The 25,982-nt window shown below is 56.2% G+C and overlaps 2 protein-coding genes across 3 annotated transcripts; both read left to right on the top strand.

Moving 5' to 3' along the window:
• Positions 1 to 934: 934 nt before the first annotated feature.
• Positions 935 to 17,266, top strand: SLC41A1 (solute carrier family 41 member 1). The gene is made up of 11 exons (XM_082296152.1): positions 935 to 959; positions 1,470 to 2,644; positions 7,301 to 7,408; positions 10,329 to 10,400; positions 10,838 to 10,982; positions 11,072 to 11,218; positions 11,907 to 12,054; positions 12,135 to 12,214; positions 12,949 to 13,083; positions 13,552 to 13,700; positions 14,737 to 17,266. Exons 2-11 carry the CDS (start codon positions 2,267 to 2,269, stop codon positions 14,920 to 14,922), a joined length of 1,548 nt encoding a protein of 515 aa, XP_082152278.1. The 5' UTR covers positions 935 to 959; positions 1,470 to 2,266; the 3' UTR covers positions 14,923 to 17,266.
• Positions 17,267 to 19,158: 1,892 nt separating this feature from the next.
• RAB29 (RAB29, member RAS oncogene family) lies at positions 19,159 to 25,969 on the top strand (the record flags this gene model as incomplete). Of its 2 annotated transcripts, none has more annotated exons than XM_082296161.1 (5): positions 19,159 to 19,282; positions 20,385 to 20,456; positions 21,490 to 21,671; positions 24,578 to 24,699; positions 25,019 to 25,969. In XM_082296161.1, the coding sequence occupies 5 exons, from the start codon at positions 19,159 to 19,161 to the stop codon at positions 25,134 to 25,136; spliced, it is 618 nt and encodes a 205-aa protein (XP_082152287.1). In that variant the 3' UTR covers positions 25,137 to 25,969. The 2 variants fall into 2 exon arrangements, with proteins under 2 accessions (XP_082152287.1, XP_082152286.1); XM_082296160.1 differs by having other exon boundaries at positions 20,385 to 20,468.
• Between the last annotated feature and the right edge of the window lie 13 nt (positions 25,970 to 25,982).

The raw sequence follows: 25,982 nt of genomic DNA, 5'->3' as shown, positions 1-25,982 counted from the left end.
ACCTGAAATCCAGTGGGTACCACTGAGCACGTTGGTGCTCCTTGGCCTGGATCCAAGGGGGGTCCGTGGACGCACCCCTGGGGCTGGGATCACAGGGCAGCTCTGGCCACCTGTGAACCCCCTGTCCCCAGGGCGCACAACGAGGCTGCCCCAGCGAGGGATCCCCAGCTCTTCGTGCCTTTCCTTCAGCTCCACAGCCCAGGTGAGAGCAGGTAAAGCCACGGGGGGGAGAGGATGGAGGGATGGATGGATGGATGGATGGATGGATGGATGGATGGATGGATGGATGGATGGAGGGATGGATGGAGGGATGGATGGAGGGATGGATGGATGGATGGAGGGATGGAGGGATGGATGGAGGGATGGATGGATGGATGGAGGGATGGATGGAGGGATGGATGGATGGATGGATGGATGGATGGATGGATGGATGGATGGAGGGATGGATGGACGGACGGAGGGAGGGATGGATGGATTGTGGGATGGATGGATGGAGGGGTGGATGGAGGGTGGGACGGACGGATGGATAGTGGGTGGATAGATGGACAGAAGGATGGACGGATGGATAGATGGACGGACGGATTGAAGGCAGGATGGATAGAAGAATGGACAGCAGGGTGGAGGGAAGGACGGATGGAAAGATGGACAGCAGGATGGACAGCAGGGTGGACGGAGGGGTGGACGCAGGGATGGACGGACGGACTGACCGCTCCCGCCCGCTGCGGACTCAGCCGCACGTGACCCCGGCCCCGCCCCCGCGGTGCCGAAGGGGCGTGGCCGCCGCGCGCCGGGGGCGCGCTCCACGCCGGGGGCGGGGCCGGGCGTGACGCCACGCGGGACAGGCCAATGGGAGCGCGGCGTGGCGCGGCGGGCACGGCCGCCATTGGCCGGCGGTGATGTCAGGGCGGCGCGGGGCGGGGCCCGGCGGGGCAGAGCGCGGGGCGGCGGAGGAGCCGCGGGTGCGCAGCGGGCGGGGAGCGACCGGCACCGGGCGGTACCGGCACCGCGGGGACACGGGCGGCGGCACCGCGGGGACACGGGCGGCGGCACCGCGGGGACACGGGCGGCGACACCGCGGGGACACGGGCGCTCGGCCAGGGGACCGACCGGGCGGCAGCTCCGCTCCGCTCCGCGCATCCCCGCGGGGATCGCTCTGGAAGTGGCGGCTTGCGGGGCTCTGCGGGCGCTGCGGCAGCTCCGGCGCTGCGGCAGCGGGAGGCGGGGGGAGCCCCGGCCGCGGGGATCGTCCTGCGGGTCCCTCCTGGGTGCCCCTTTCAGAGGGCGGCTCTGCCCCCGCATCCCCCGGCACAAGTCCTGAGGGTGCCCAGGGCTGTGGGAGAGCAGCCAAGGGATAGTTCGGGGTACGGCGAAGGCTGAACCTCAGCATCTGTCGGAGGAAGCGGATCGAGCTGCCTATGCGGGCTGCACAGGACCCCACAGAGTATCTGCTTTCCTCCCGTGTGTTGCAGGTGAAAGACGAGTTCTTGGAAAACCACGTTAAATCGCAGGCTGCCCAAATGCCAGCCCCCACCCTGCAGCCTGCCCAGCTCCGTGAGTAACCTTAACTGGGGACCTGCTACTACTCTGAGTAAGAACTGTGCTTGCCTCGTGCTGCTGGGTGAGAAATTCTTCTGGAGGAGGAGGACGGCAGTGACATTTGAAGCCTGCTGGAATCGCTGGCTGTTCTGGCAGAAAGCCCTCAGGAGCCTTCAGACTGGAATTCTGCAGAGGGACAGTGCCACTGGAGGAAGTGGCAAAGCCCTGGTAGCAAGAAGAGCCTGAGTGGGATCATCTCTAAAAGCCAGTCCTCTGCTCCAGTGCTCAGTGTTTAAGCTTCTGTGTTCTTTACTTCATCTGGTTTTCCTTCTGCCCCATCACAGCAGCCGTGCTGCTGGAAAAAAAACGGGGAAAAGATGCACTAAGGCATCACACATCAAGGGAGGAAAGCTTGGATCCTGCCCCGGTGGCTGCTGCACCACACGGCGCTGGAGAGGAGGAGAACCAGAGGGAATTGCTGCCGTTCCCAGCTCCTGCCGTGTCCCTGCTCGCTCCGTGCTCCGTGTCCCCCGTCCCTGGACGCTGCTTGATGGGGATCTCTGCTGCAGGAGCAGGCTCTGCACTCCCGGGCGGGCGAGCAGGGCTGGCAGAGGTCGCTCCTAGATGCTGGAAAGGCCATTTGGATAAGCTGCTGGCAGAAGATCCCTTCTGGAACAGCTGCTGGCTGTAGGCCCACTGAGCAGAGGGTCAGGAGAGCCGGTCCTGCAGCATGACTTCCAAGCTGGAGCAGAAGGAGACCCCGCAGGCCAACGGGGCCGTGCCGCCCATCGTGCCCGGGGACTGCCTCACCAGCCCGGAGCGAGGGCAGCGCGTGGAGCCCGCGGATTTCCTGGGACCCGATGGCACCGGGGTGGAAGTGGTGGTGCTGGAGTCCCGTGCCAACGCCAAAGGGGTGAGGGAAGAGGATGCCCTGCTGGAAAATGGCAGCCAGAGCAATGAGAGCGATGACACCAGCACGGACCGGGGTCCCGAGCCCGCCTCGCCCCTCAAGGAGACCTCCTTTTCCATCGGGCTGCAGGTCCTCTTCCCGTTCCTCCTGGCAGGCTTTGGGACAGTCGCTGCTGGAATGGTGCTGGACATTGTGCAGGTAGGATTGCTGCTCCCCTGGCCCGGTGCTGGGCTCTGGATCCTGGCTCTGTAGATCTTGGCTTTATGGAATAATGGAATGCCAAGGCTGGTTCAGCAACAGGGAGGGGGGTGAACAGTTCCCTGGTGTGCTGGCTGGGGAGGGGGAGCTGAGGAGCCCTCGGGGATGTGTGGAATGAGGGAGGGAGAGGCCAAGGGAACCCCTGCCCAGCTGTGGCTCAGAGGAGAAGGTGAAGCCAGTGCTGCTGCCTGGGAACTGAGAGCACTCTGTGCATCACAGCTGGAAATCAATCCCTTCCCTGCTGCTGGCTGGTGACACCCCAGCCCCGGGGTTCTGCTTCCTCTTGTCCCTTTCCCGCCTTGGGTGTTTGCTCTGCTGTTCCAGGCTCGTGCCAGCCAGGTTAATGTTTCTCTCAGTGTGTGCCAGACCGTGTGGCTCATTCCAGAGCTTCCTGCACCACTTCCTTGTGTTCTTGAGGCATCCAGGGATGGCAGGGCTAACGGAGCTTTCCTCCTGAGAGGGCTGTGGAGGTGATTTTTAGGAAAGGCGGGCAGGGAGCTGGCAGTTGCCTCTAGATGAAAACCAAGGTGTTCCCCGTGGCAGGTGACGCCGTGGGAGTGTGACAGCCTGGTTGTGTTTCCTTGTGGGAATGGTGCCTTTGCAAACCGAGGCTCCTGTGCTGGTCTCCACCACGTTTTCCATGCATGTCTGGCAGCAGATCAGCTTCTCCTTTGCCCTGACCCACAGGCTGGGCAGAGCTGATTCCCACCCCTGAGGCACAAAGCTGGGCTCATCCATAGGTTTGTGAGACTCCCTTGGATGGGGACGCAGCCATTTTGGAGCTGTGGGCAACCAAAAATGCTCTGCTTGGAGCCTCTGTATTTGCTGGCTGAGGTAAACAAGCCCTGGTGGTGTGGGCAGAGCAAGGCTTGAATGTCAGCCCCGTGAGCTGCTGGCAGCTGGGGTCAGCCCAGCCCGGTGCCAGTAAGTCAGAGGGGTTTTTTTGGGATTTGTGGGTGGTCAGACAGACACTCCCCGTGGTGTCCTGCCCAGAGCAGCAGTTTCCCTGCGTGCCTGAGCGCTCTGGTCATCCTTGCAGCCTCTCTCGGTGGAACCTGTGGGCAGAGCTGGGAAGTGACTCCAAACAGGAAAGGCCGGACGGGGTGAATTAATCCGGGAGAGATTTACCGGAATCATTTTCTGAAAAAGAGACATTTCAAACATGTTTTCCCTTCACAAGGTCCCTGCAAACTCCGGCCTGGCTCCTCTGGAAGCTGCCCAGAGCAGTTTGAACCCGACCTAAAGTTTTTCCTGGAGAAGGCTCAGCCCCTGTGGCCGGGCAGGGCCGGGAGGCTGCGGCTCGGCCCTGTGTTCTCCTGCCTTGATTTTTATGGCCCTTACGAATAAAACTTTGTCCTTCCCGTGTCCCACAGCAGCTCAGCGTGTGGCTGGGCAGCCTGTGCTGCCAGCAGCTCTAACTGGGGATTAAATGAGCCGTGGAGATGCCGTAGGGTGGGGAAGGGGGAAGGGAAGCTCGGCTGCAGGGGCTGCTCCTGGGGGCTGCTCCAGAGGCTCAGGGGTGGAAGGAGGGAGCGTGTGGAGCTGCAGCCCCGTTGCTGGGATGGCTGGGGACGGCTGGAGGCTTCCGTGCACTCCGTGCCCCCCGTTCTGGACCACCAGGCTGATGATCCCGCTGGAACTGGTGTCCCCGCTGTGCAGAGCAGCAGCCCTGGCCACGCTGTCCCATTGATGTGTCCCTGGGATTCGCCTCTCAGGAGGAGAGTTTGAGCTCTGGGATGGGAGAGCTGGTACCTGTGAGTGCCCCAGCTGCTCTCTGTGTGCACTGGAGGACCCTGGGCACAATCCCCTCTCCCAGCAGAGCCCTGATCGTTGTTTTCCAGACTCCTTGGAGGTTCTTTGGATGGGCTGGACAGGCAGCGAGCCGGGAGGGAGCTGCAGAGCAGCACCTGGGGGTTGATGTTTCTCCCAGAGCCTCCAGCAGATCGAGGTCCAGTTCATCCCTCCAGTGCTGCGTGGGACACACTGGGATCCTGGGCAGAGCCTCAAGGATCCTGTCTGCTGTGTTTACCTCCCTGAAAACAGCTTATTTCCAAATTTCAGAGGGGCTGTTACAGTGATTTTAATGGCTCCATGTCCTGAACTGAAATTTTTATTTCCTCTTCTCTTTCCCTTCTATTTTTTTTTTTTTGGCTTTTTTTGGGGTTGGGTTTGTTTTTTTTCAGACTTCCCCAAGCAGCCTGGCTCTGGTTGTCCTCGTGGAGCCACACTGTGGGCAATCCTCTCCACAGGGAGCTTTGTTCCTTGCAGGAGCCACCAAGGCCTGGGAGCCCCACAGACGCCCAGTGTTGTATAACATCTTATATTAAGAAAGCTGGCAGGAGCCCACGGGTCCTGCTCTTTGCAGCGAGCAAGCTGCTGAGCTCTGCAGAAATCTCCTTGTTTTCCTTCCCCAAAGATGGCTTTTCTTCCTTTCTCCAGGAGCAGCCCTGTCTTGCTCAGGGAGCTGCTGCAGCAGGCTCCAGTTACAGCTGCTGCTGGCACCAGTTTGCAGTGCAGCCTCCTCTAAAGTTAAATTTACAAATTATTAATTTAAATTCAGGGTTGGGACGAGGTGAGGGAGGGCTGGAACTGGTGCCTGATCCTGCCCCTGTGAGCTCTGGGAACTCTGGAGCCGGGAAGGTTTTGCACAGCCTGGCTAATGACGATGTTCCTCTCGTTAGGTGGCTCTGGTGACACCCAGCTCGTCCTGCTGGGCAGTGGCAGCGTGGTGGTCACTGAGGGAGCCCTGGGTCCTGCCAAGGGAAGTTGGAGTGAGGGATTCACCCGCTGGACAAGCAGCAAAATCATCCCAGAGTCTCCTAAAAATAGACTGGGGAGAGCCGAGCTTGGCTGCTCCTGGAGGTGTCTTAAAGGAGGCACAGCCTGTGCTGGGTGAAGAATTTCAGATTCAGAATCTCAGTACTGAGCTCAAATCACACCGAATCCCAGAACTTAGGCTGGAAAATCCCTCCAGGATCATTGAATCCAAGCTGTGCCCCATCCTCACCTTGTCCCCAGCCCAGAGCACTGAGAGCCACATCCGTGGACACCTCCAGGGGTGGGGACTCCAAACCTCCCTGGGTGACCTCAGGAGCCTCATCCTCCAGCAGGGAGAGGGTTGTGGTTGTGAAAAAGCCGAGCAGATCTTATCTGTGTCCCTGAGAGTCAGCTTGGCACAACATCCCAGATGCTTTGGGTTGGAGGGACCTTAAAGCCCATCCAGTGCCAGCCCTGCCATGGCAGGGACACCTTCCCCTGCCCCAGGGTGCCCCAAGCTCAGTCCAGCCTGGCCTGGAACACTCCTGGTGACGGGGCAGCCACAGGGCAGCCACTGGGCAGCCTGTGCCAGGGCCTCTCCGTTCTCACCTTGCTTTACCAAGCTGTCAGAAACTTTAAGGGGATTTTTATAACTGGGAAACACCTTTTCCATATGAAGGAAAACGGTCCCAGTTCACCCATCTCAAGTTTGCCTCCGCTTTTCTCCCCAGCGACTTTTCAAGGGAGTGCAGCACTGCAAAGCACCAGGAAACTGCAGCTTGTTGGCTCAGGGGTAAAGGATGGAAAAACAAACAAAGAATAACTGAAGTCCTTCCTCACAGGAAGCTGTTAGGCAGGCAGGTAGAGCGATTTATATCTGCTGATGGCCTTGCTTGTCCTGGAGAGAAATCCACATCCCTGGTGAGCCTGGCAGGGTGGCACTGCCAAGGGCAGCTCTGGCAGAGCTGGAGCCTCGCACAGATGATGTTTGCAGGTGACATTTGCAGGCACAAAGCTGCAGAGGGACGTTCAACACGTCCAGCACTGCCCCAGCTGGGATTCCTCTGCTCCTCAGCATCCTTTAGGGAGTGTGGCAGCCAGGCAGAGTGGCAAACAGGAGAGATTTTGGACCCTGGCAATAAAAGCGGGGCAGTGAGGTTTGGGTGGCTCACAGGGGTGTTTTTAAATGCGGCTCTGAGGGGTTTTGGAGTGGTGTTGTGTTTTCAGCTGCTCGCCTGTAAGGCTGCTTACCCTGCAGTTACTCTTTGTTTTTTCCTAAATAACCGTGGCTGCCTCTGTCCCTCATCCCAAGGCAGCTGGAGAGCCAGAGGAGTTAGGAAATGCCTGAGCTAACACAGGTAGCAGGGAAAGGTGGCCTCAGTGAGCTGGGGTTTGGATCAAAATATACCTGTATTTTTATATTTGCATGACACACATGTAGGAAAGGCTCTCAGCTGAGGCTGACCAAACTTCAGCACCCGAATCTGCCAAAAACTGCAAGTATTGGGCAAAGCCTCTCCATCTTTCCCTGTTTTGGCCTCTGGGTGTGTAAACATTTTGTCAGTGGTGGCTCTTTGGGGGATTTTTCACTGAAAGTTGCTGGCTCAGAGCTGTTTGTTCAGCCCAGCAGGAACATGTGGTCGCTGCTACAAATGGCAGAAGTGGGAAAACCACTGCAGAACTCCAAGTGTGGCAGCAGGGAGGGCACTGGGATGTCCGCTCAGGACAGTGCCACGTGCCAGAGGTGGCGATGAGTGGGTGACACTCAGCCTGGAGCAAAGCTTGGTACCAACCACGGTTCTGTTTAATGGTTTTATTTAATGTGCTTTGATTTTGCAGCACTGGGACGTCTTCAAATACGTGACTGAGGTGTTTATCTTGGTTCCTGCTTTGCTGGGCCTGAAGGGGAACCTGGAGATGACGCTGGCATCCCGCCTGTCCACAGCTGTGAGTGGCCAGGGAGCTGAGGGTACCTGCTTTGGGAAGGGCTGGGAGGGGTTTGTGTGTGTGGGTGGTGCATGGGCAGGCAAAATTCCCAAAATTCCCTGTGTCAGTGACAACAGACACCAGAGCCTGGGGTTCAGCGTGCTGGGAAGGTGTTTTCATCCCGCTGGGCTGATGGGATTTGAAGGATTAATGGTCCTTAAGCTTTGCTGACAGTTCACTTCCTCGTGCAGTGCTGGCTGCTCGGGGCCTGGGGACATGGGGTGGGAGCTGGCTGCGATCCGGCTTTTCCACCAGGAACTGGGAGCAGGAATGTCACCAGAGCAGGCTGGCAGGAGCCAGGGTGAGGAGAGAGCCTGGGGACAATTGTAAAGCAGAGGGGACCTCGCAGTGAGAGCTCACGGTGGGGATTGACAGGCTCTTGAAGTGATGGAGATCACAGCTGGGCATTCCTCCTGCTGGAATTCCCTCTGGTTCCTGGGGAACAGGGAGCTGCCTGTTCCCTGAGGATCCCTGAGGCCCCTGAGGGCTGGGGCAGGCTCTGGCAGCTCCTCAGAGCCCTGTGTTAGTCCAGCTGCCCATGAATTGCTCTGTGTCTCAGTGTTCTGCCCTGGAGCTGAGCAGGGCTGGAGAGGGACTCACAGCCTCTCCTGGCAGGGACAAGGACAAGGACACTCCCTCCTTCTGCAAAGCACCTCCTGCCTCATGTCCCTACGTCCCCATGGTGGGAACTTGGGATCTTCCAGCTGCAGGGTGTTCTCTGCCTGCTGCCAGGAGATTTTAACCCTCTGGGCTGGGAGTTCCTGAGGGGAGCCCTTGCAGGAGGCAGCCTGCTCCTGCCCTTGGCAGTGCTGATGTTCCTCGGCCCAAAGAGCTGCTTGGGAAGGGCTCACTGAGGTGGAGGGATGGAGAACAAACCCTGCTTGGCTCTTTGCCTTGCTCTCAGCCCTGCCCTTGCAGCAGGAGAAGGCACAGCGTGGTTGGGCTGGTCTCTCTGTGGATCTGCTCTCCCAGGTCCTCTCCTCTCCTTCCCTTTGGAGATTCCAGCTGTGACTCTGCTCCTCAGGCTCCTCTGCCCAGGCTCGGGGAGGACAAAGCTGCTGGGCCCAGCTGGGCTGCAGTGCCAGGGACAGAGGCTGAGCTTTGTTCACCCCTTCGCTCTGGGAAACAAATCCCTTTGTTTTATTCCCTCTCCATTGTTGGGACCATGACAGGATCCTTGCTGTCCCAGACACGGGGACCTTCTCCCTCCTGGCCCTGGCCACCTTCTGGCCATGGGCTGGGCAGGGGGAGTGCTTGGGACAAAGGCAGTGTTGGCACTTCTGTGTCCCCTCCTGGGGCTGACAGGAGCAGCTTTGGGGCAGCTCTGGCAGAGGAATGAGGCTGTGGAAAGTCAGGAATGCAGAACTTTGCCCAGTCTGCCCTGGTGGCTGCAGGAGGGTCACGGGGACACCAGCACAGGGAGCAGCCACCAGCTCCTGTCGTGGTGTCCCCTCCTGACCCTGAGCCAGGCTTTGGCCTCTGCCTCCCCTCCTGTGCTGCCTCCTCGTACTCAGCCTCCTTAAAATCACAGAATCACAGGATGGTTGAAGCTGCAAAACACCTCCAAGATCATCAAATCCAACCTCCATGTGCCTGTGCCTGGTGGGACAGGAGGATCTCTGGTGCCAGGCCCGCGCAGGGAGCTCCCCTCTGCCCGGAGCTTCCCGGTGTGGATCCCGTGCTCTCCCCACAGGGAAGCAGCCTGGAGTGGTTTCTCAGACTTTGGGTTTCTAATTAGTGCTGCTTTAAGGCACCTCAGAAATTCCTTTCACAATTAAGAGGCAAAACTCCCCCATTAGTTAAAGGATTAAAATCCCGTTGCCAGTGGCTACAGCAAGGTTATGTTAATCCCAGCCTAATTACCATGTGGCTGGAATTTTAAGGTCAGGCTTCATATGGAGCTCAAATTCCTGTGCTGGATGTGCTGCTCCAGTCAACTTTTTGTTGGTTTCCCCCCATTCCTTCCTCCTCTCTGCCCAGAATGATTTGCCCCAGAGATGGGGGCATCTCAGTAAAACAAGCTGGCAGCTCTCAACACATCCAGCAAGGAGAGCAGGGGGATTAATTAATCAATTATTTCTGGTTTGCTTGTTTTCTTTTCCACCTGAGAGGAGGAAATCGCTGCTGTGTTGCTGTGCACGAGTCTGGTGCTGTCAGGCAGCACCTCCAATGTGCATTTCCCACTCCAGTGTTTGAGCCTCTCCCTTATTTCCTAAATTCATCAGCTTCTAATGATGCAAATTGGATAGAAACGTATCCATTCTTCCCATAAAGACCCGGGAGGTGGGAGGGAGGAGCAGAGCCCGTGCCCTGCAGCAATTCCTCTGCGTTATTTTGGATCCTATGCCAGGAATTAAAGCAATTTCCATCTCCTAGTTATCCTCATCAGCCTCTCCCGGTGCCAGGTGACCCCAGTGCCACGGCTTCCCACTCCTCTCCCTGTCCCCACGTGGCACCAGCCTTGTTTGCTCAGCTTTTATCAGGGACAGGAGGGTGTGCTGCCAGCTGTGCCCCACCTGCTGCTGCTCCGGCCTCGCTCGGTGTGGGAGCAGGGGCACGGAGCTGACCTGAGGCTCTGCACCCCTGGCCCCTCCTGCCTGGCTGGCCTGAGGGGCAGCTTGACCCCCGGGATGAGCAGTGGAGTGAATTCCATGAGAAGTGCAGTGTGTGGCTGCAGGACACAGAGATCTCGCTGCTTTTGCAATATTCCCGTCAGATTTTTGGTTGATGTTGATGCCCTTTCACCTTCCCCTTTCTGCTGAATTACTCCCCTGTAAGGGCCGAGGGTTCGAGGTCCTCCCCTGCTCCTGGCACAGGAATTTGGCTGTTTTCAGGTGTAAAGTGCTGCCAGTCTTTAATGGTGTCGCATTTCCTCCTACAGGCTAATATTGGCCAAATGGACACACCCAAAGAGCTCTGGAAGATGATAACGGGGAACATGGCTCTGATACAGGTGAGGACAGCGAAGGGCAGTATTTACAGCTGGGGCAAGCCCAACTTTGGCAGTGTGGGAGGTTTAAGTGCCTGGGTTTTGCTGTTCAGTGTCAGTGTTCTGTGTCTGATGGGGAGGCAGGTGGCACCTGTGTGTCCCCCTGCCACGTTGGCCCTGCAGGTTGGACTGGGTGTTTCCATGCTGGATTCTAATCCCCCTAGATGGTGCTTCCCTCTTAGACTCACAGAATAAAGTCATGGAATGGTTTAAGGGACCTTAAAGCTCCTCTTGTTCCCATGGGCAGGGACACCTTCCCCTATCCCAGGCTGTTCCAAGCCCTGGCCAGCCTGGCCTTGGACGCTTCCAGGGATGAGGCAGCCACAGCTTCTCTGGGCAACCTCTCCTCACACCCTGGGGCTGTTTTGGTGTCTTGGTGACCCTCTGGTTTCCATTTCCAGGTCCAGGCCACTGTGGTTGGCTTCCTGGCCTCGATCGCAGCCGTGGTGTTCGGATGGATCCCAGACGGGCACTTCAGCATCGACCACGCTGTCCTGCTGTGTGCCAGCAGCGTGGCCACTGCCTTCATTGCCTCCCTTGTTCTGGGTGAGGCTCACCCCCTCTGTGCACCTCTTCCTGAAATATTAAGCTCCCCTTGGCCGAATCCTGGTTTTTTTCCCTCTTTCTGGCTGCAGGCATGATTATGATTGGGGTCATCATCGGCTCCAGGAAGATGGGGATCAATCCTGACAATGTGGCCACACCGATTGCTGCCAGCCTGGGGGACCTCATCACGCTGGCTCTGCTGTCAGGGATCAGCTGGGGCTTGTACAAGGAGCTGGGTGAGGAGCAGCAGAAGGCCTCTGTCTCTCCCTGGTCCTTGCGTGGGCTGCTGTGTCTCCCTCTCATTTCACCCTCCTCCTCTGCCCTTTCTGTTCTTGGGGTGTGCAGGATTCCCGCTCTGGAGCTCCTTCAGTTGGGCCTAGGTCAGGTGAGGGAGGGATTGGACCTTCTCACTGCCTTGCACACCTCCTCCTCTCCAGGTTGAGTGCTCAGGGAGAGGTTGTCCCCTTCCAGGTGCCAGGCTGGGGCTGGAGCAGTGGGAGAAGGCAGCTTGGGATTTCCTCTGCGGTGCTGTCAGCTCCAGCTGGGGATCCTCAGGGCAGGGCTGCAGCTGGAGACTCCCAACTTCTCCTCCTTCCCCTCCGCCTTCCTTCCCTGGCAGCCAGGACACAGGGATGTGACTCAGCCAGGTTCATCCAGGGGTGAAGCAGCACTGGGAGATCCTGCCCAGGAGTGGGAAAAGTGGGGATGAGCAGCTGGAATTGAAAGGATCCCGCTCAGATCTGTTACTAAACAGATCCAAGTGTTTTACTGTCACCCCTGTGAGTACAGCTCACCCCCTGTGAGAGGGAAACCCCACAGCCTGCAGGGTTCAGGCGTTTCCCTGCCCTTCCTGGAGCTCCTGAGGTTCAGATCTCTGCTGCTTCTTCCCCTTGATTTCTCTGCTTCTTCTCCCCCCCTGCCCAGAGAGCAAAGCCTACGTGAACCCCTTGGTGTGCGCCTTCTTCATCTCCCTGCTGCCCATCTGGATCGTCATTGCCAAGAGGAATTCTGCCACCCGCGAGGTGCTCTACTCGGGCTGGGAGCCTGTCATCATTGCCATGGCCATCAGCAGGTGGGACTGTCCCTGTCCCCAAACACAGCCTCCCTCTGTGTCCTTATTCCTGCACTGACCTCTCCGGTCTCCCCCTGCAGCGTTGGGGGGCTGATTTTGGACAGGACGGTGTCGGATCCGAACTTTGCTGGGATGGCAGTTTTCACACCAGTCATCAATGGTGAGTCCTGCCCCGCCCTGGGGCTGCAGCTCCTGGCAAACAGTGGAGTTGTCTGGGATTTCAGGCAGGTTAAGGACAATCATTCTCTTTTGGGGTGCTGGGGGCACACAGGTTTGGCTGCCCCCGTGCCACCCTTTCACTGACAGGCCTGGGAGGCTGTTCCCTAAAAAAACACATTTCCAGGGACTTCTTCATTTTCTTATTCTTCCTGTCTGGTGGAACACCCCTGTCTTCCAAAATGTTTGCCTTGTGGCACCTGGTAACGCAAAGATTTGTATTTGCACCTCGGAGTCAGGAAATCCGATCGATTCTGGTGTAAAGCTTTCACCTCCTTTCTGCCTAATGAACCAGGGAAACTCATTATTTAATTGTTTTTTTGCAATGGGTGGAGTTAATTCTGAGCCAGTGCATCTTGTGCTGGTGGCTTTCACAATTTCCCATGTGAAAAATAATAGTTTTGAACTTCCTGTGTCTGTTTCGGTGCCTGACTCCTCATTTTTGTTTCACATATTTCTTCCACCCTGAGCTGCAGTAACAGAACTGCTTCAGCTTCACTCAGGGGCCTGAGGGGAAAAGCCACAGCTTTGTCGCAGCTCCTCACATCCTGCAAAAGCGGAATTGGGGTCAAAAATACACTGTCCTACATAATTCCAGCACTTCCAGATCTGCTGGCTCTTGAAAGGAGCTCTTGGAAGTGTCTGGGACGTCACCTGAGTGCCGTTTGTGACCTGCAGGTGTGGGTGGCAACCTGGTGGCAGTGCAGGCCAGCCGCATCTCCACCTACCTGCACATGAGTGGGGTGCCTGGAGACAGCCCCGAGACGGCCCCTCGGAAGTGCCCCAGCCCCTGCAGCACCTTCTTCAGCTCAGGTACCCCAGGCAGCCGTGGGGGTGCAGGGCTTGGTGCCAGCTGAGCTCCCTGTGGCAGTGGCTGCAGCGTTGTCACAGCACAGGGGGGCCCAGCCCTGCTCAGGGGCAGCTCCTGGCTCGGGATGGGGCTGGGGGTTCCCTGCCCTCTGCAGATGGGCAGAGCCCCTGTGCCCAGGGACAGGGCACTGCTGGGTGGGGAAATGTGGGTATGGAATGTCCTGAGCTGGAGGGGACCCACAGGATCACCCAGTGCAGCTTCTGGCCCTGCACAGACACCCCAGAATCCCTGACAGCCTGGGTCATGGAATCATGGAATGCTTTGGGTGGGAAGGGACCTTAAAGCCCATCCAGTGCCACCCCTGCCATGTGGCAGGGACACCTTCCACTGTCCCAGGTTGCTCCTAGCCCTGTCCAGCCTGGCCTTGGACACTTCCAGGGTCTAAATCAGGCCTGATGTCCCCTTTGCAGACGTGAACTCCCGCTCTGCCCGTGTGCTCTTCCTCCTGGTGGTGCCCGGGCACTTGGTTTTCCTCTACACCATCAGCTCCATGCAGGGGGGACACACCACGCTCACCCTGATTTTCATCGTGTTCTACATGACAGCAGCACTGCTCCAGGTGAGCTGGAACCCCTCAGGGGGCTGGGCTGGCTCAGGGCACACTGGTGTCACCTGCAGTGGGGACCTGCTCAGCACTGGAGCTGTAGAGACAGGGCAGTAACCCTGGCCCTGCCTGAGAGATTCCTGTGCTGGGCACAGGGGTCCCAGGCAGAACTGAGTGACTCCTTTGTGGACACCTGTACACACCATTTTTCCATCCTACTGTTCTTGGGGAGTTTAGAATCTGCCTTTTGTCTCTTTTAAGTCTTTCTGATAGCCAGAGTGTTTCCCTCTTAATCCGTCCTGGGGGGTGATTTGGCAATTTGCAAAGGCCTGGTGATGAAAACAGGGTGTGGAATTTGCAGGGAACATGTGCCCTGCCCTGCCCTTTTCCCTGGCAGTTCCTGGAGCTGTGGGAGCCCACAGGGATGACTCTTGTGACCAAGAGCTTGAGAGGATCCACTGCAGATTTTGTGTCTTTAAATACCAACATGAGCCTCTTGCTGCACTGGAGCAGATGGAGGAGAAAATCCCACTTTGGCAGTTCCAGCTGCTGGGCTGGAAAGTTATTCCTTTGGAAGTTATTCCTTTAAAGAAGTTACTCTTTAAATTCCTCTAAAACCCCAGAAGTTACTGTTTTATTTCTGGCAGCCAGGTGTTGCTGGCCATGCCTGAGCAGTCCCCTCTCTGCCCCACGTCTCCTCAAGCTTGTTCTGGGTAGAGCTGAAAATTCAGGTGCAAAATTGAGCCTTGTGGGTGATGAGGTGGCAGTTTAAGCCCAAACTGGGTGGTGACAGGAAGCTGAAGGAGGACAGGCAGGGGCTGTGAGGGACACAGAGGATTTGGGATGCTCAGGGAGCCACCAAAACTCCCCAGCTCCTCTTCGTGCTGCACTCGTTGCTTCGGGGATGCAGCTGCAGAGAGCAGCACTGGGAACGTGGTTCCAACCCCGTTTTTTGGGATGTGGTTGTGCTTCCCTGAGCCAGGCAGAGCTGATCTGGCATCACAGGGGTCAGGAGCTGTGGCTGACGTGGCTCTTCCCTCGCTGCCCCCAGGTCGTCATCCTGCTCTACATCGCTGACTGGATGGTGCACTGGATGTGGGGCAGGGACCTGGATCCCGACAACTTCTCCATCCCATACTTGACAGCTCTGGGGGACCTGATTGGAACAGGGCTCCTGGCCCTCAGCTTCCACGTCCTCTGGCTCATCGGTGACCGGGACTCCGATGTTGGGGATTAACTCTCCCCACTCCCCCCTTCCCACAGCTCTCCTCCTCCTCCTCCTCCTCCTCTTCCCATTTGTTGTTTCTTTTCCTCCCCCCTTTGCCTCTCTCTGCTTCCCCCTCCTCCCACCCCGTCTCTCTCGAGACTTCATCTTTGATACTGGATTCTCATTATTTTCAATGGGAATTTTACATGGTTTATATTTCAAGCTGAGTTTGTACAGAGGATATATCTAGTTTTAGGAAGGACAAACAAACAAACAAACAAAAGTGTAACGAGACAATCACTAAGTGCAATTTTCACAGCAGTTATGTCTGAACCAAGGTTCCAGTGAAGTTCCTGCTCAGCCAGATCATGCAGGGAGCCTCCCCTGCTCCACTCCCTCGAGGTGAAGGGCTGCTTTTTTCGCTTCATAAGCGTTTTAAACCCTTGGCGTCGAGCTCAGTTTTGTTTTACTGAGCTGGCACCTCCAAGCGAAGTACAACCTCATGGCTGAGGGCACAGAGTACCCCTGCCTTGGCTCTCTGAAGCTCCATCCTGGGCTCACATCCAAAAATTGGGAGTTTCTGGGAGAGGGACGAGGAGGATGACGAGGAAGGCTCCTGTGAGTGATCTTGTTTGAGAGCCCCAGGCCCTGGCTGGGCTCTGCTGGCAGATCCAGGCTCCCTTTTGCCACCCACCGCAAACTGCAGGTTCTGCCTCTGCTGAGCTGAGTTCAGCTGCTCTGAGCTTCACCCAAGGGGGCTGGGAGCTCTCCCCATCCATCCCCCCCCTTCCACCTGCCAGAGATCCTCTGCAGGACCTGCTGGAGCCCTCCTGGGTGCTGTCTCCTTGTGCTGCACGATTTTCACGGCTCTCCTCAGTGCAGAGGGATAGGTGGAAAAGCAGCTGCTGTTTTTGGTGTCCAGGTTTCCTTTCGGTTGCTGAGTGCTGCTGACGGGCCCCTTGCAGCCAGCAAGAAGCCACCCAGCACCTCCCCCAGCTGAGCCTGAGGTGCTTCAAGCTGGGGAGGAGCATTTTGCTCGTGGTGTCTGTTAGGAAAGGACATCCGTGGGATCCACGGGATTTCTCTCTCTGCCCAGGTGCCGGCTGGAAAACAGCTGGAAATCCGGGCACAGCTGGATTGCTGGAGCCCTGGCTCTCGGTGCAGCTCTGTGGCACAGGAACCCCCCTGCCCGTGTGTAAAATCTGGGATTGGGGCTGCAGCCCAGCTGGGAAGCCCTGGCTGAGCACAGGGAGTGCAGGGTTCCCTCCTCTGCTCCTTCCCCTCCTGCTTTTTGTGCTGTTCAGCTCCTCCGTGCTGGCCGAATTCCTGCTCTTCCCATTAGGCCGTGTTGGGAGGGCAGCAAAAACCACGCACCCAGGTGGGCAAATCGTGACCAAAGTTAGTCCAGGATCATTGTCCCAGGCCAGGGATCTGGGTGCAGAGCTGGGCTCACTCTAGAGATGGCCCTGTTGGAAAGGAGGGTCAGGATCAGAGTTCTGGAAGTCCACGGGAGCAGGTGGATCCAAACCAGGGCTCTCGGCTGCTCCAGGCCCTCTGTGGAGTTTTGGAAACCCTTCCCTGCTGCTGGTGGTGTGCAGGAGGCAGAGGTGGGCTCCAGGCTGCTCCTTCTCAGCCCCTCAGAAGAGCAGGAGTTGTATTTCTGAGTTGATTTTCCCCTTTTTCCCTTGCTAATCCAACATCAGGCTCACTCCTCTCCTCTTTGCTCCGTGTCCTGTGTGGGAGCAGCTCTGACCCTCCTCTCTCCACCCTCACTTCTCACAGATCTCCTTTGGCCAAAGCTGTGCTCAAAATACAAAACCCAACCACAAAACAAACCCTGTCCCTGCCGTGCTGAACTCTCAGCCCAGGGACTCCTGGAATATTTTTTGGAATATTCTCAGCTGCTCACCTGATTTCTCTGCCTGATGGTGAGGAATAAATGCAGGACTTCCTTCCATTAACACTTCAGCTTTTATGTGCATAGAAAGAAACTCTGCTGGCCTTCCAGGTGTCACATCACCACTAAATTCCCCAGGAAAAGATTCCCTGCAGGAGGAATCTGCCTCTCGTGGTCAGGGCTGGGGGGGTCTGTACATGAAACATGGTCAAAGGTGTGCTTGGGGAATGGTCAGGGAAGAACCTCACTTAAAACTGAGGAATATTGATGGGGAAAAAAACAACAAAACCTCTTCCCACTGGTTGCACTCCAATGCATGCCGACTCCACAACTGCCTGCAGATGAAGATCCTGGTTTACTCTTTTATTAAAGGAAAAAAAAAAAGACTGTCTTAATTATTTATAGTTCCTATAACTGACAGATGTCGACCTAATGGATAAATTATATTTGGTTAAATAAAGATGACATTTATTTATGTGGACTGTGGTGGTTTTTCCCTTCGGGTTGAAGGTCCCTCTCAGGTTTTGGAGCTTATTTTAGCTCAGGCTGAAGCTCTTTTGATAGGAGAGTTACGAAAATCAAATAAATTGCTGGGCATGAAGCAAACTGGGATTAGTGTGAGTGCCAGGTGACCTCGGCCGTGCCCTTGGTCAGGTCCTGGCAGCTTGTGGGGGCTCCCAGCAGGAATCCAGGTGTTTGTTCTGGCCCTCCCTGGATTCAGAACCCAGGCCCTGCTCCCCGAGAGCTGCTGGCACGTGGCCCCTGCCCGTGTCTGCTGATTGCGTGGGACAGAAGGGTTCTGCACCTTCCAGGGTGCAGAAAAGGCCCTGGATTTGCAGGAGCTGGTGGCTGTGGGCTGTGTTTCCCTGCAGGGCTGTGCCTCCAGCTCGCCCAGAGCAGGATCTTGGTGCAGAATCCCAAAACAAAGCCCCTGGGTTTGGGGAGCAGCCACCCCAAATGTGGCTTCACACATCACTGGGGTGAATATTGGGGTGCTGGGGCACGGGAGGGGCCATGTCCTGGTCTCCTGAGGCTGGGGGAAGGAGTATGAATTGCAGAAAGAAATGCCCAGGCTTTGAGACCTTGGAGAAATCCCAGCAATGGGGGAGCCTTGTCTGAAAATTGAAATACATTGGTGGGGGAGTGCAGATTGTGGAGTCTTTTTATTTGTCTGGGGGTTGCAAAGGAGCTGGGGGTGCAGGGGTGCACGGGGCTGGAACTGGGGGTGCAGGGGAAGTGCAGGGCAGGGTTTGGGGCTCCATGGGGCTGGATCTGGGGGTACAAGGAGGTGGATCTGGGGGTGCATGGGGCTGGAGGTGCAGAGGGCAGGATTGGGGTGTGCAGGGCAGCGTTTGGGGGTGCACGGGGCTGGAGCCGGGGCTGCACGGGCTGAATCTGGGGATGCAGGGGATGTGCGGGGCAGGGGTTGGGGGTGCATGAAGCTGGATCTGGGGGTGCACAGCGCAGGATCTGCGGACACAGGGGATGTGCAGTGCTGGATCTGGGTGTGCAGGGCCAGGATCGGGGTGTGCAGGGCCCGGATCGGGGTGTGCGGGGCATGTGCAGGGCCAGGATCTGGGGGTGCAGAGTCAGGATCGGGATGTGCAGGGTCAGGATCGGGGTGTGCAGGGGATGTGCAGCGCTGGGTCTGGGGGTGCAGGGCCAGGATCTGGGTGTGCAGGGTCAGGATCTGGGGGTGCAGGGTGAGGATCGGGGTGTGCAGAGTCAGGATCGGGGTGTGCAGGGCCCGGATCAGGGTGTGCAGGGTCAGGATCGGGGTGTGCAGGGCCAGGATCGGGGTGTGCAGGGTCAGGATCTGGGGGTGCAGGGTCAGGATCTGGGGGTGCAGAGTCAGGATCGGGGTGCGCAGAGTCAGGATCAGGGTGTGCGGGGCCAGGATCGGGGTGTGCGGGGCCAGGATCGGGATGTGCAGGGTCAGGATCGGGGTGTGCGGGGCCAGGATCGGGGCGTGCAGGACCAGGATCGGGGTGTGCGGGGCCAGGATCGGGATGTGCGGGGCATGTGCAGCGGTGGCTCTGGGGGTGCAGAGTCAGGATCTGGGGGTGCAAGGTCAGGATCGGGGTGTGCAGGGTCAGGATCAGGGTGTGCAGGGTCAGGATCGGGGTCTGCGGGGCCAGGATCGGGGTGTGCAGAGTCAGGATCGGGGTGTGCGGGGCCAGGATCGGGGTGTGCGGGGCCAGGATCGGGGTCTGCGGGGCCAGGATCGGGGTGTGCGGGGCATGTGCAGCGCTGGATGCGGCCATGCCCGGGGCCGGCGGAAAGCAGCGAACTACAGCTCCCGGCAGCCCGTGCACGCTCCGCCGCTGCCCCTCACATGACCGAGCGGGGCCGGGCCGGGCCGGGCCGGGATGGGGCAGCGCGATCGGATGTTCAAGGTGCTGGTGGTGGGGGACGCCACGGTGGGCAAGACCTCGCTGGTGCAGCGCTACGCCAACGACAGCTTCAACCGGCACTACAAATCCACGGTGGGAGGTGAGCCCTGGGGGTCCCTGGGGGTTCCCCGGGGGTTCCCCGGGGGTTCCCCGGAGTCCCGGCCCGCTGCGCATCCCGAGCCCCGCTCCGCGCCCCGAGCCCGGGGGGAACGCGCCCCTCTCCCCTGCTCCTCCCCGGGCCGTGGGATTGGGAATTTGGGATAGGAACAGCCGCGTATCATCGGTGGTTTATGGGGCATCAGTTCCCAGAGTCTCTTTCCGGAGCCCCCGGGGGATTCTGTCCTTCTGCCCGGCTCATTTGGGGTGTCCCATCGTCTCCCACCCCATGGAAAAACCACCCCAGGAGCTATAAACTGGATAGTCTGAGCTTACAGGCTCAGCTCATCCCAGTAAAACCATCGGCAGCGCTGGTTTGGCATTAATTGACCAGCCTGAGGGGTCGGCAGCGCTTGGAAAGGTCTGTGAGGAATGGGGCTGAGTGGGATTTGGGTTCTTTGTGTAAATGGATAACCTGGAAGGCGCAGGAGCCGCCAAGGGTTTACCCAGGAAATCTCCCCCAGGACCCAAAATCGTGGGGGTTGAGCACAGCTGTTTGAATCTTTTTATTCCTGAACCGAGAGGGGATGGATTAGAAGTGGAAAACGCTGGGGAGCTCCGGGCTGTGCCCGTGGTCTCTCCCAGCAGGAAACGCTGCAGACTCGTTTCTTGTACTTTTTTTTTTTCCACTTAGTTCCTGGTTTTGGTCAGTTCCAGCCCAGCTGGGCCTGGCTGCCAGCAGAGCCGGGCAGGTTTTCCCCTGCAGTGAAAACCTGACACATCAGGAGCTGAGAATAACGCAGAGCTTCCCCTTTTGACTCAGTGGCCTGGTTCCGGCAAACGTGGGGTGATTCAGGTTGGAAAGGACCTCACAGCTCCTCTCACCCCACGGGCAGGGACACCTTTCCCTATCCCAGGTGGCTCCCAGCCCCGTCCAGCCTGGAATTGTGCATGGGCTGCTGGCAGTGATCCAGGATTCTGAAAGGCCCCGTGGCTAGGGCTGGACTGGGGCTCTGGGAGATGGGGAGAGGCTGTGGGGGAATGAGCCCCGTGGTGCAGAATGGCCCTGATCAGGTTTCCTTTCTGGTTTCTTGGGAATTCTCCAGTGGATTTTGCGCTGAAGGTGGTTCAGTGGTCGGAGTCAGAGACGGTTCGGCTGCAGCTGTGGGACATTGCAGGTATTTTAAAAGGTTTTTAAAGTTCTCAGTGTTTTGGCCTTTTTTGCCCTCCTTTCCCCCTGCCTTTTCCCCTTCCTCTTCCTTTTCTTCTTCCTATTCCTTCTGCTCCAAAAATAAATCCCAGGAGCCTGTGGATCCAGGGCCAGGACTGCTCTGCTTTGCAGGGCTTCCTCGAGCCTGCTGTAGTAATTTAAATATTTAATTAAAGTCCACCTGCAAGAAATGCACTCAGTAATTCCTGCCCAGCCTTTCCTTTCTGTTCCAGAGCAGAGGGAATGTGGAACTGGCTCATCTGTAGCTGGCTATGAGACTGCTCAGCTCCAAATCTTATGTTAAAATCCAAATTTCTGGCATGAGACACACTCTGAGGGACAGAATTACATGAGCTGGAGTGGAGTGAGGAGCTCCTGCTCCTTGGAGAGGGGAAGAGAAATGAATTCCCCAAATTCCCTGGCACCAGGAGAGGTCTGGGCAGCAGCAGCTCTAAAATGGCACCTCTGGATCTGGAGCAGGGAGGAAAACAGGGCTGTGGCTTCCTCTGGTTTTGCTGCCTGGCATCCTTAAAAAGGCAACAGGAAGGAGAAGTTGGCAGAGCGAGCAATGCAGCAAGAAACTGGTTTCAGTTTCAGCCCCAAAAAGGAGTTTGAGGTGTGGGAGTGCCCTCCTGGTGCCCAGGGCCACTCAGGTGGCTGGAGCTGCCCCTGGATCCCTGGAAGAGTCCCAGGCCAGGCTGGACAGGGTTTGGAGCGCCCTGGGAGAGGGGAGGGTGTCCCTGCCCATGGCAGGGGTGGCACTGGGGCATCTTTGGTCCCTTTTAACCCAAACAAATCTGGAATTTCACGATTCTAAGATCCGAGACCTGCCCAGTGCGGAGGTGCCCAGGCAGGATACATCCAGTGCCTGGATTCCCTCATTAATTAAGCAGAGATCATTAGTGCCAGCTGAGAAAACGATGAATAAACACATTATTTGCATGAACAAATCTAAACCCAGCAACTTGGGGGGGAATTTTTTTCTTGTTTTGACCCCGAAGGGCAGGAACGCTTCACGTCCATGACCCGGCTGTACTACAGGGATGCCTCGGCCTGTGTGATCATGTTTGATGTCACCAACGTCAGCACCTTCAGCAACAGCCAGAAGTGGAAGCAGGACTTGGACAGCAAGCTCGTGCTGCCAGATGGGAGCCCTGTGCCCTGCCTGCTGCTGGCCAACAAGGTGAGGAGCCCTGGGGGTGCTCTGGGTGTGCTTGGCTGTGGGTTTGTGTGTGTTTGTGTGTGTTTCTCTGTGTGTTTGTGTGGGGTTTTGTGTGTTCCTGTGTGGGGTTTTGTGTTTCTGTGTGGGGTTTTGTGCGTTTTGTGTGTTTCTGTGTGGGGTTTTGTGTGTTTTGTGTGTTTCTCTGTGTGATTTTGTGCGTGTTTCTCTGTGTGTTTTGTGTTCCTGTGTGGGGTTTTGTGTGTTCCTGTGTGGGGTTTTGTGTGTTTTGTGTGTTTCTCTGTGTGTTCGTGTGGGCTTGTGCATGTTTCTCTGTGTGTTTGTGTGGGTTTGTGCATGTTTCTCTGTGTGTTTGTGTGTTTTTATGTTTATCTGTGTGTTTTATGTGTTCCTGTGTGGGGTTTTGTGTGTTTCTCTGTGTGTTCGTGTGGGTTTGTGCATGTTTCTCTGTGTGTTTGTGTGGGTTTGTGCATGTTTCTCTGTGTGTTTGTGTGGGTTTGTGCATGTTTCTCTGTGTGTTCGTGTGGGCTTGTGCATGTTTCTCTGTGTGTTTGTGTGGGTTTGTGCATGTTTCTCTGTGTGTTTGTGTGTTTTTATGTTTATCTGTGTGTTTTATGTGTTCCTGTGTGGGGTTTTGTGTGTTTCTCTGTGTGTTCGTGTGGGTTTGTGCATGTTTCTCTGTGTTTCTCTGTGTGTTTGTGTGTTCCTGTGTGGGGTTTTGTGTGTTTCTCTGTGTCTCTGTGTGGGTTCATGTGATTTTCTCTGTGTGTTTGTGTGTTTTTATGTTTATCTGTGTGTTTGTGTGTGTTTCTCTATGTGTTTGTGTGGGGGTTTGTGTGTTTTGTGTGTTTCTGTGTGGGGTTTTGTGTGTTTCTCTGTGTGTTTGTGTGTGTTTTGTGTGTTCCTGTGTGGGGGTTTGTGTGTTTGTGTGTTCCTGTGTGTTTCTCTGTGTGATTTTGTGTGTGTTTCTCTGTGTGTTTATGTGTTCCTGTGTGGGGTTTTGTGTGTTTCTCTGTGTCTCTGTGTGGGTTCATGTGATTTTCTCTGTGTGTTTGTGTGTTTTTATGTTTATCTGTGTGTTTGTGTGTGTTTCTTTGTGTGTTTGTGTGGGGGTTTGTGTGTTTTGTGTGTTTCTGTGTGGGGTTTTGTGTGTTTCTCTGTGTGTTTGTGTGTGTTTTGTGTGTTCCTGTGTGGGGGTTTGTGTGTTTGTGTGTTCCTGTGTGTTTCTCTGTGTGATTTTGTGTGTGTTTCTCTGTGTGTTTATGTGTTCCTGTGTGGGGTTTTGTGTGTTTCTCTGTGTCTCTGTGTGGGTTCATGTGATTTTCTCTGTGTGTGTGTTTTTATGTTTATCTGTGTGTTTGTGTGTGTTTCTCTATGTGTTTGTGTGGGGGTTTGTGTGTTTTGTGTGTTTCTGTGTGGGGTTTTGTGTGTTTCTCTGTGTGTTTGTGTGTGTTTTGTGTGTTCCTGTGTGGGGGTTTGTGTGTTTGTGTGTTCCTGTGTGTTTCTCTGTGTGATTTTGTGTGTGTTTCTCTGTGTGTTTATGTGTTCCTGTGTGGGGTTTTGTGTGTTTCTCTGTGTCTCTGTGTGGGTTCATGTGATTTTCTCTGTGTGTTTGTGTGTTTTTATGTTTATCTGTGTGTTTTGTGTGCTTCTCTGTGTGGTTTTATGTTTCTCTGTGTGTTTGTGTGTTCCTTTGTGGGGTTTTGTGTGTTTTGTGTGTTTCTCTGTGTCTCTGTGTGGGTTCATGTGGTTTTCTCTGTGTGTTTGTGTGTTTTTGTGTTTCTCTGTGTGTTTTGCGTGTTCCTGTGTGTTTCTCTGTGTGGTTTTGTGTGTGTTTTGTGTGTTTCTGTGTGTTTTGTGTTCCTGTGTGGGTTTCTGTCTGGGTTTGTGTGGTTTTTATGTGTTTTCCTGTTTGTATTTCTGTGTTTGTGTGTGCTGCTGTGTTTCTGTGCGTTTGTGTGGTTTTGTGTGTGTTTCTCTGTGTTTCTGTGTGGGTTTTGTGTGTGTGTTTTTCTGATTGTGTTTCTGTTTCTCTGTGTGTTTCTCCCTGACAGGAGGGGGCAGCTGGGGGGGATTTGGGATCTTATCCCAGGGGACAGGGACAGGAGGAGAGGGAACGGCCTCAGGCTGGGCCAGGGGAGGCTCAGGGTGGAATTTCAGCAGGAATTTCCTCATGGAAAGGGTTGGAAAGGGAGGTTTGGAGTGCCCATCCCTGGAGGCGTCACCTGGACGTGGCACTCAGAGCTCAGGGTGGGGATCAGGCCCATAACTTGGACTCGATGATCCCGGAGGGATTTTCCAGCCTCAGTGATCCTGGGATTCAGTTTTGAGGCAACAGTTTTGCCGGGATCAGGGAAATCTGGGTGGCTGCACCCACCAGCTGCTCTGGGCCAGGGTGTCTCTCTGCCTCCCTGTCCATCCCATTGGCACTGGTGCCACCACACCTGTGCCACCTTTCCTGGCTGCTGAGAGCCCGGGCAGATTTGGGATGAGGGACAACGTTGGAAGCTCCATTCCAGGCGTTCTTGACTGAGGCGTGTCGGTAACTCAGATCTCAGATAAAGAAATTGCTGCTTGCAACATCCCAGTAGGAACCTTGCCCCAAGAGCTCCCTGTGGGAGCAGGACCTGGGAGCTGTGAGGGCTGAGCTAAATGGCCCTTCCAGCTCAGAAATTAGGATGAAATTCCTCCCTGGGAGGGTGGGCAGGCCCTGGCACAAGGTGTCCAGAGAAGCTGTGGCTGCCCCTGGATCCCTGGAAGTGTCCCAGGCCAGGCTGGACAGGGCTTGGAGCAGCCTGGGACAGTGGGAGGTGTCCCTGCCCATGGCAGGGGTGGGAATTTAAGGTTCCCTCCAGCCAAAACCATTCTGGGATTCTCTGACTCTAAAATGCCTGGTTCCTGCTTTGCAGTGTGACCTTTCCCCATGGGCAGTGACCAGGGAAGAAGTCGATCGGTTCAGCAAAGAAAATGGATTTTCAGGATGGGTGGAGACATCTGTGAAGGAAAACAAGAACATCAACGAGTCCATGAGGTAGGAACAGAGCCTGGTCATGTGTCCAGGAGTTAATTCCCTCCCCTGCCCAGAGAAGCTGTGGCTGCCCCTGGATCCCTGGCAGTGCCCAAGGCCAGGCTGGATGGGGCTTGGAGCAGCCTGGGAAAGAGGAAGGTGTCCTTGCCCGAGTCCAACTGCCAGTGTTGTCATGTTCCTTAACCTGAATTTTTAGTCATTTCCTGGAGTTTATATCCTTCTGAGCTTTGCTTTTTATTTTTTATTTCTTTTCTGCGCTGCCCAACGCTGCTGGTTAAAAAAATCAACCCCACAAACCAAGCCATGGATGTTTTTTTCCCAGGGTTCTCATTGAGAAGATGATGTCCTCATCCACGGGACATGGAAACTCCTCCTCTGCTGGGAGTGGGGACTATATCAGCATCAAGGAGACCTCCACTCCAGGCTGGGCCTGCTGCTAAAGCCACTGACACTCCATCCCCTGGGGTCCAGCACTGATGGGCTTCTCATCATCATCATCATCGTCATCATCATCATCATCGTCATCGTCACCTCTCCCTAAACTGTCACTGGTTTGGGGGCTTTTTCCCGTGATTTTGAACTTGCCTCCTGCCCAGTGAATGTTTTCTCAGCAGAGTGTTGCTACAGTGACTTGGAGTGAGGAATGGGAGGAAGAGGAGCAGGAAGATTCCTCTTTTCCCCCGTGGTAGCAGCCGGGAGCTCTGCTGCTCTGATGGAGCACAATCCGTGGCCAAGCAGTGGCTTGGATTACTTTTTTTTTTTTTTAAATTCTGAGCACTTCATCCTCTGGCAGTGCTGGCCTGTCCCAGGCAGGGCTGTCAGAGGGGTTTTTTAATTTTCTGCACCTTTATCCCCTCCCCAGCAAAGCCCTGCAGTGACTTTTGGTCACACACACACCGAGTCCAGGTGGTGCCTGTGGATTCCCAGCTGTGGGATTACAGCAAACTCCTCCCTCCATGCCTGGAACGATGGATCTCTGTCCTGGGGGGACCAGCACGTCCCATCAGTGCCACCAGACATCCTGAGGATGTGGAGCTGGATGTGGATCAACACTGCCAAATTCTCGGGGTGAATTTGGGACCTGGAGCAGCACAGCTCTGCCCCCCCCCCCCCCCCCCCGGGTTCTGCCTGCGCTGCTCAGCAGCAGAGACCTCAAATTTTGGTCAGGAGCTGCCCAGCTGCCTCCTGCCCAGCTGCCTCCTGCCCTTCCTCCTCACCCTGCCCCAAGTCTGGCACAGCCCCATTCTGCTGCCCCTTTATTGGGACACGGGGATGAGGAGGGGGCT

The sequence above is a fragment of the Coloeus monedula genome, assembly GCF_965178545.1.
Source record: "Coloeus monedula genome assembly, chromosome: 23".
In the NCBI taxonomy this organism is placed as follows: Eukaryota; Metazoa; Chordata; class Aves; order Passeriformes; family Corvidae; genus Coloeus; species Coloeus monedula.
The sequence above is the reverse complement of the archived record's forward strand: the minus strand, read 5'-3'. Positions and strand labels throughout refer to the sequence as shown.

What these genes read in the sequence shown, in the direction of transcription:
- SLC41A1 (XM_082296152.1), top strand. Translation starts at nt 2,267, where the DNA reads ATGACTTCCAAGCTGGAGCAGAAGGAGACCCCGCAGGCCAACGGGGCC. An exon ending in CATCCCGCCTGTCCACAGCT is followed by an intron (nt 7,409 to 10,328) that starts GTGAGTGGCCAG and finishes TTCCTCCTACAG; the next exon opens with GCTAATATTGGCCAAATGGA. An exon ending in TTTCACACCAGTCATCAATG is followed by an intron (nt 12,215 to 12,948) that starts GTGAGTCCTGCC and finishes TGTGACCTGCAG; the next exon opens with GTGTGGGTGGCAACCTGGTG.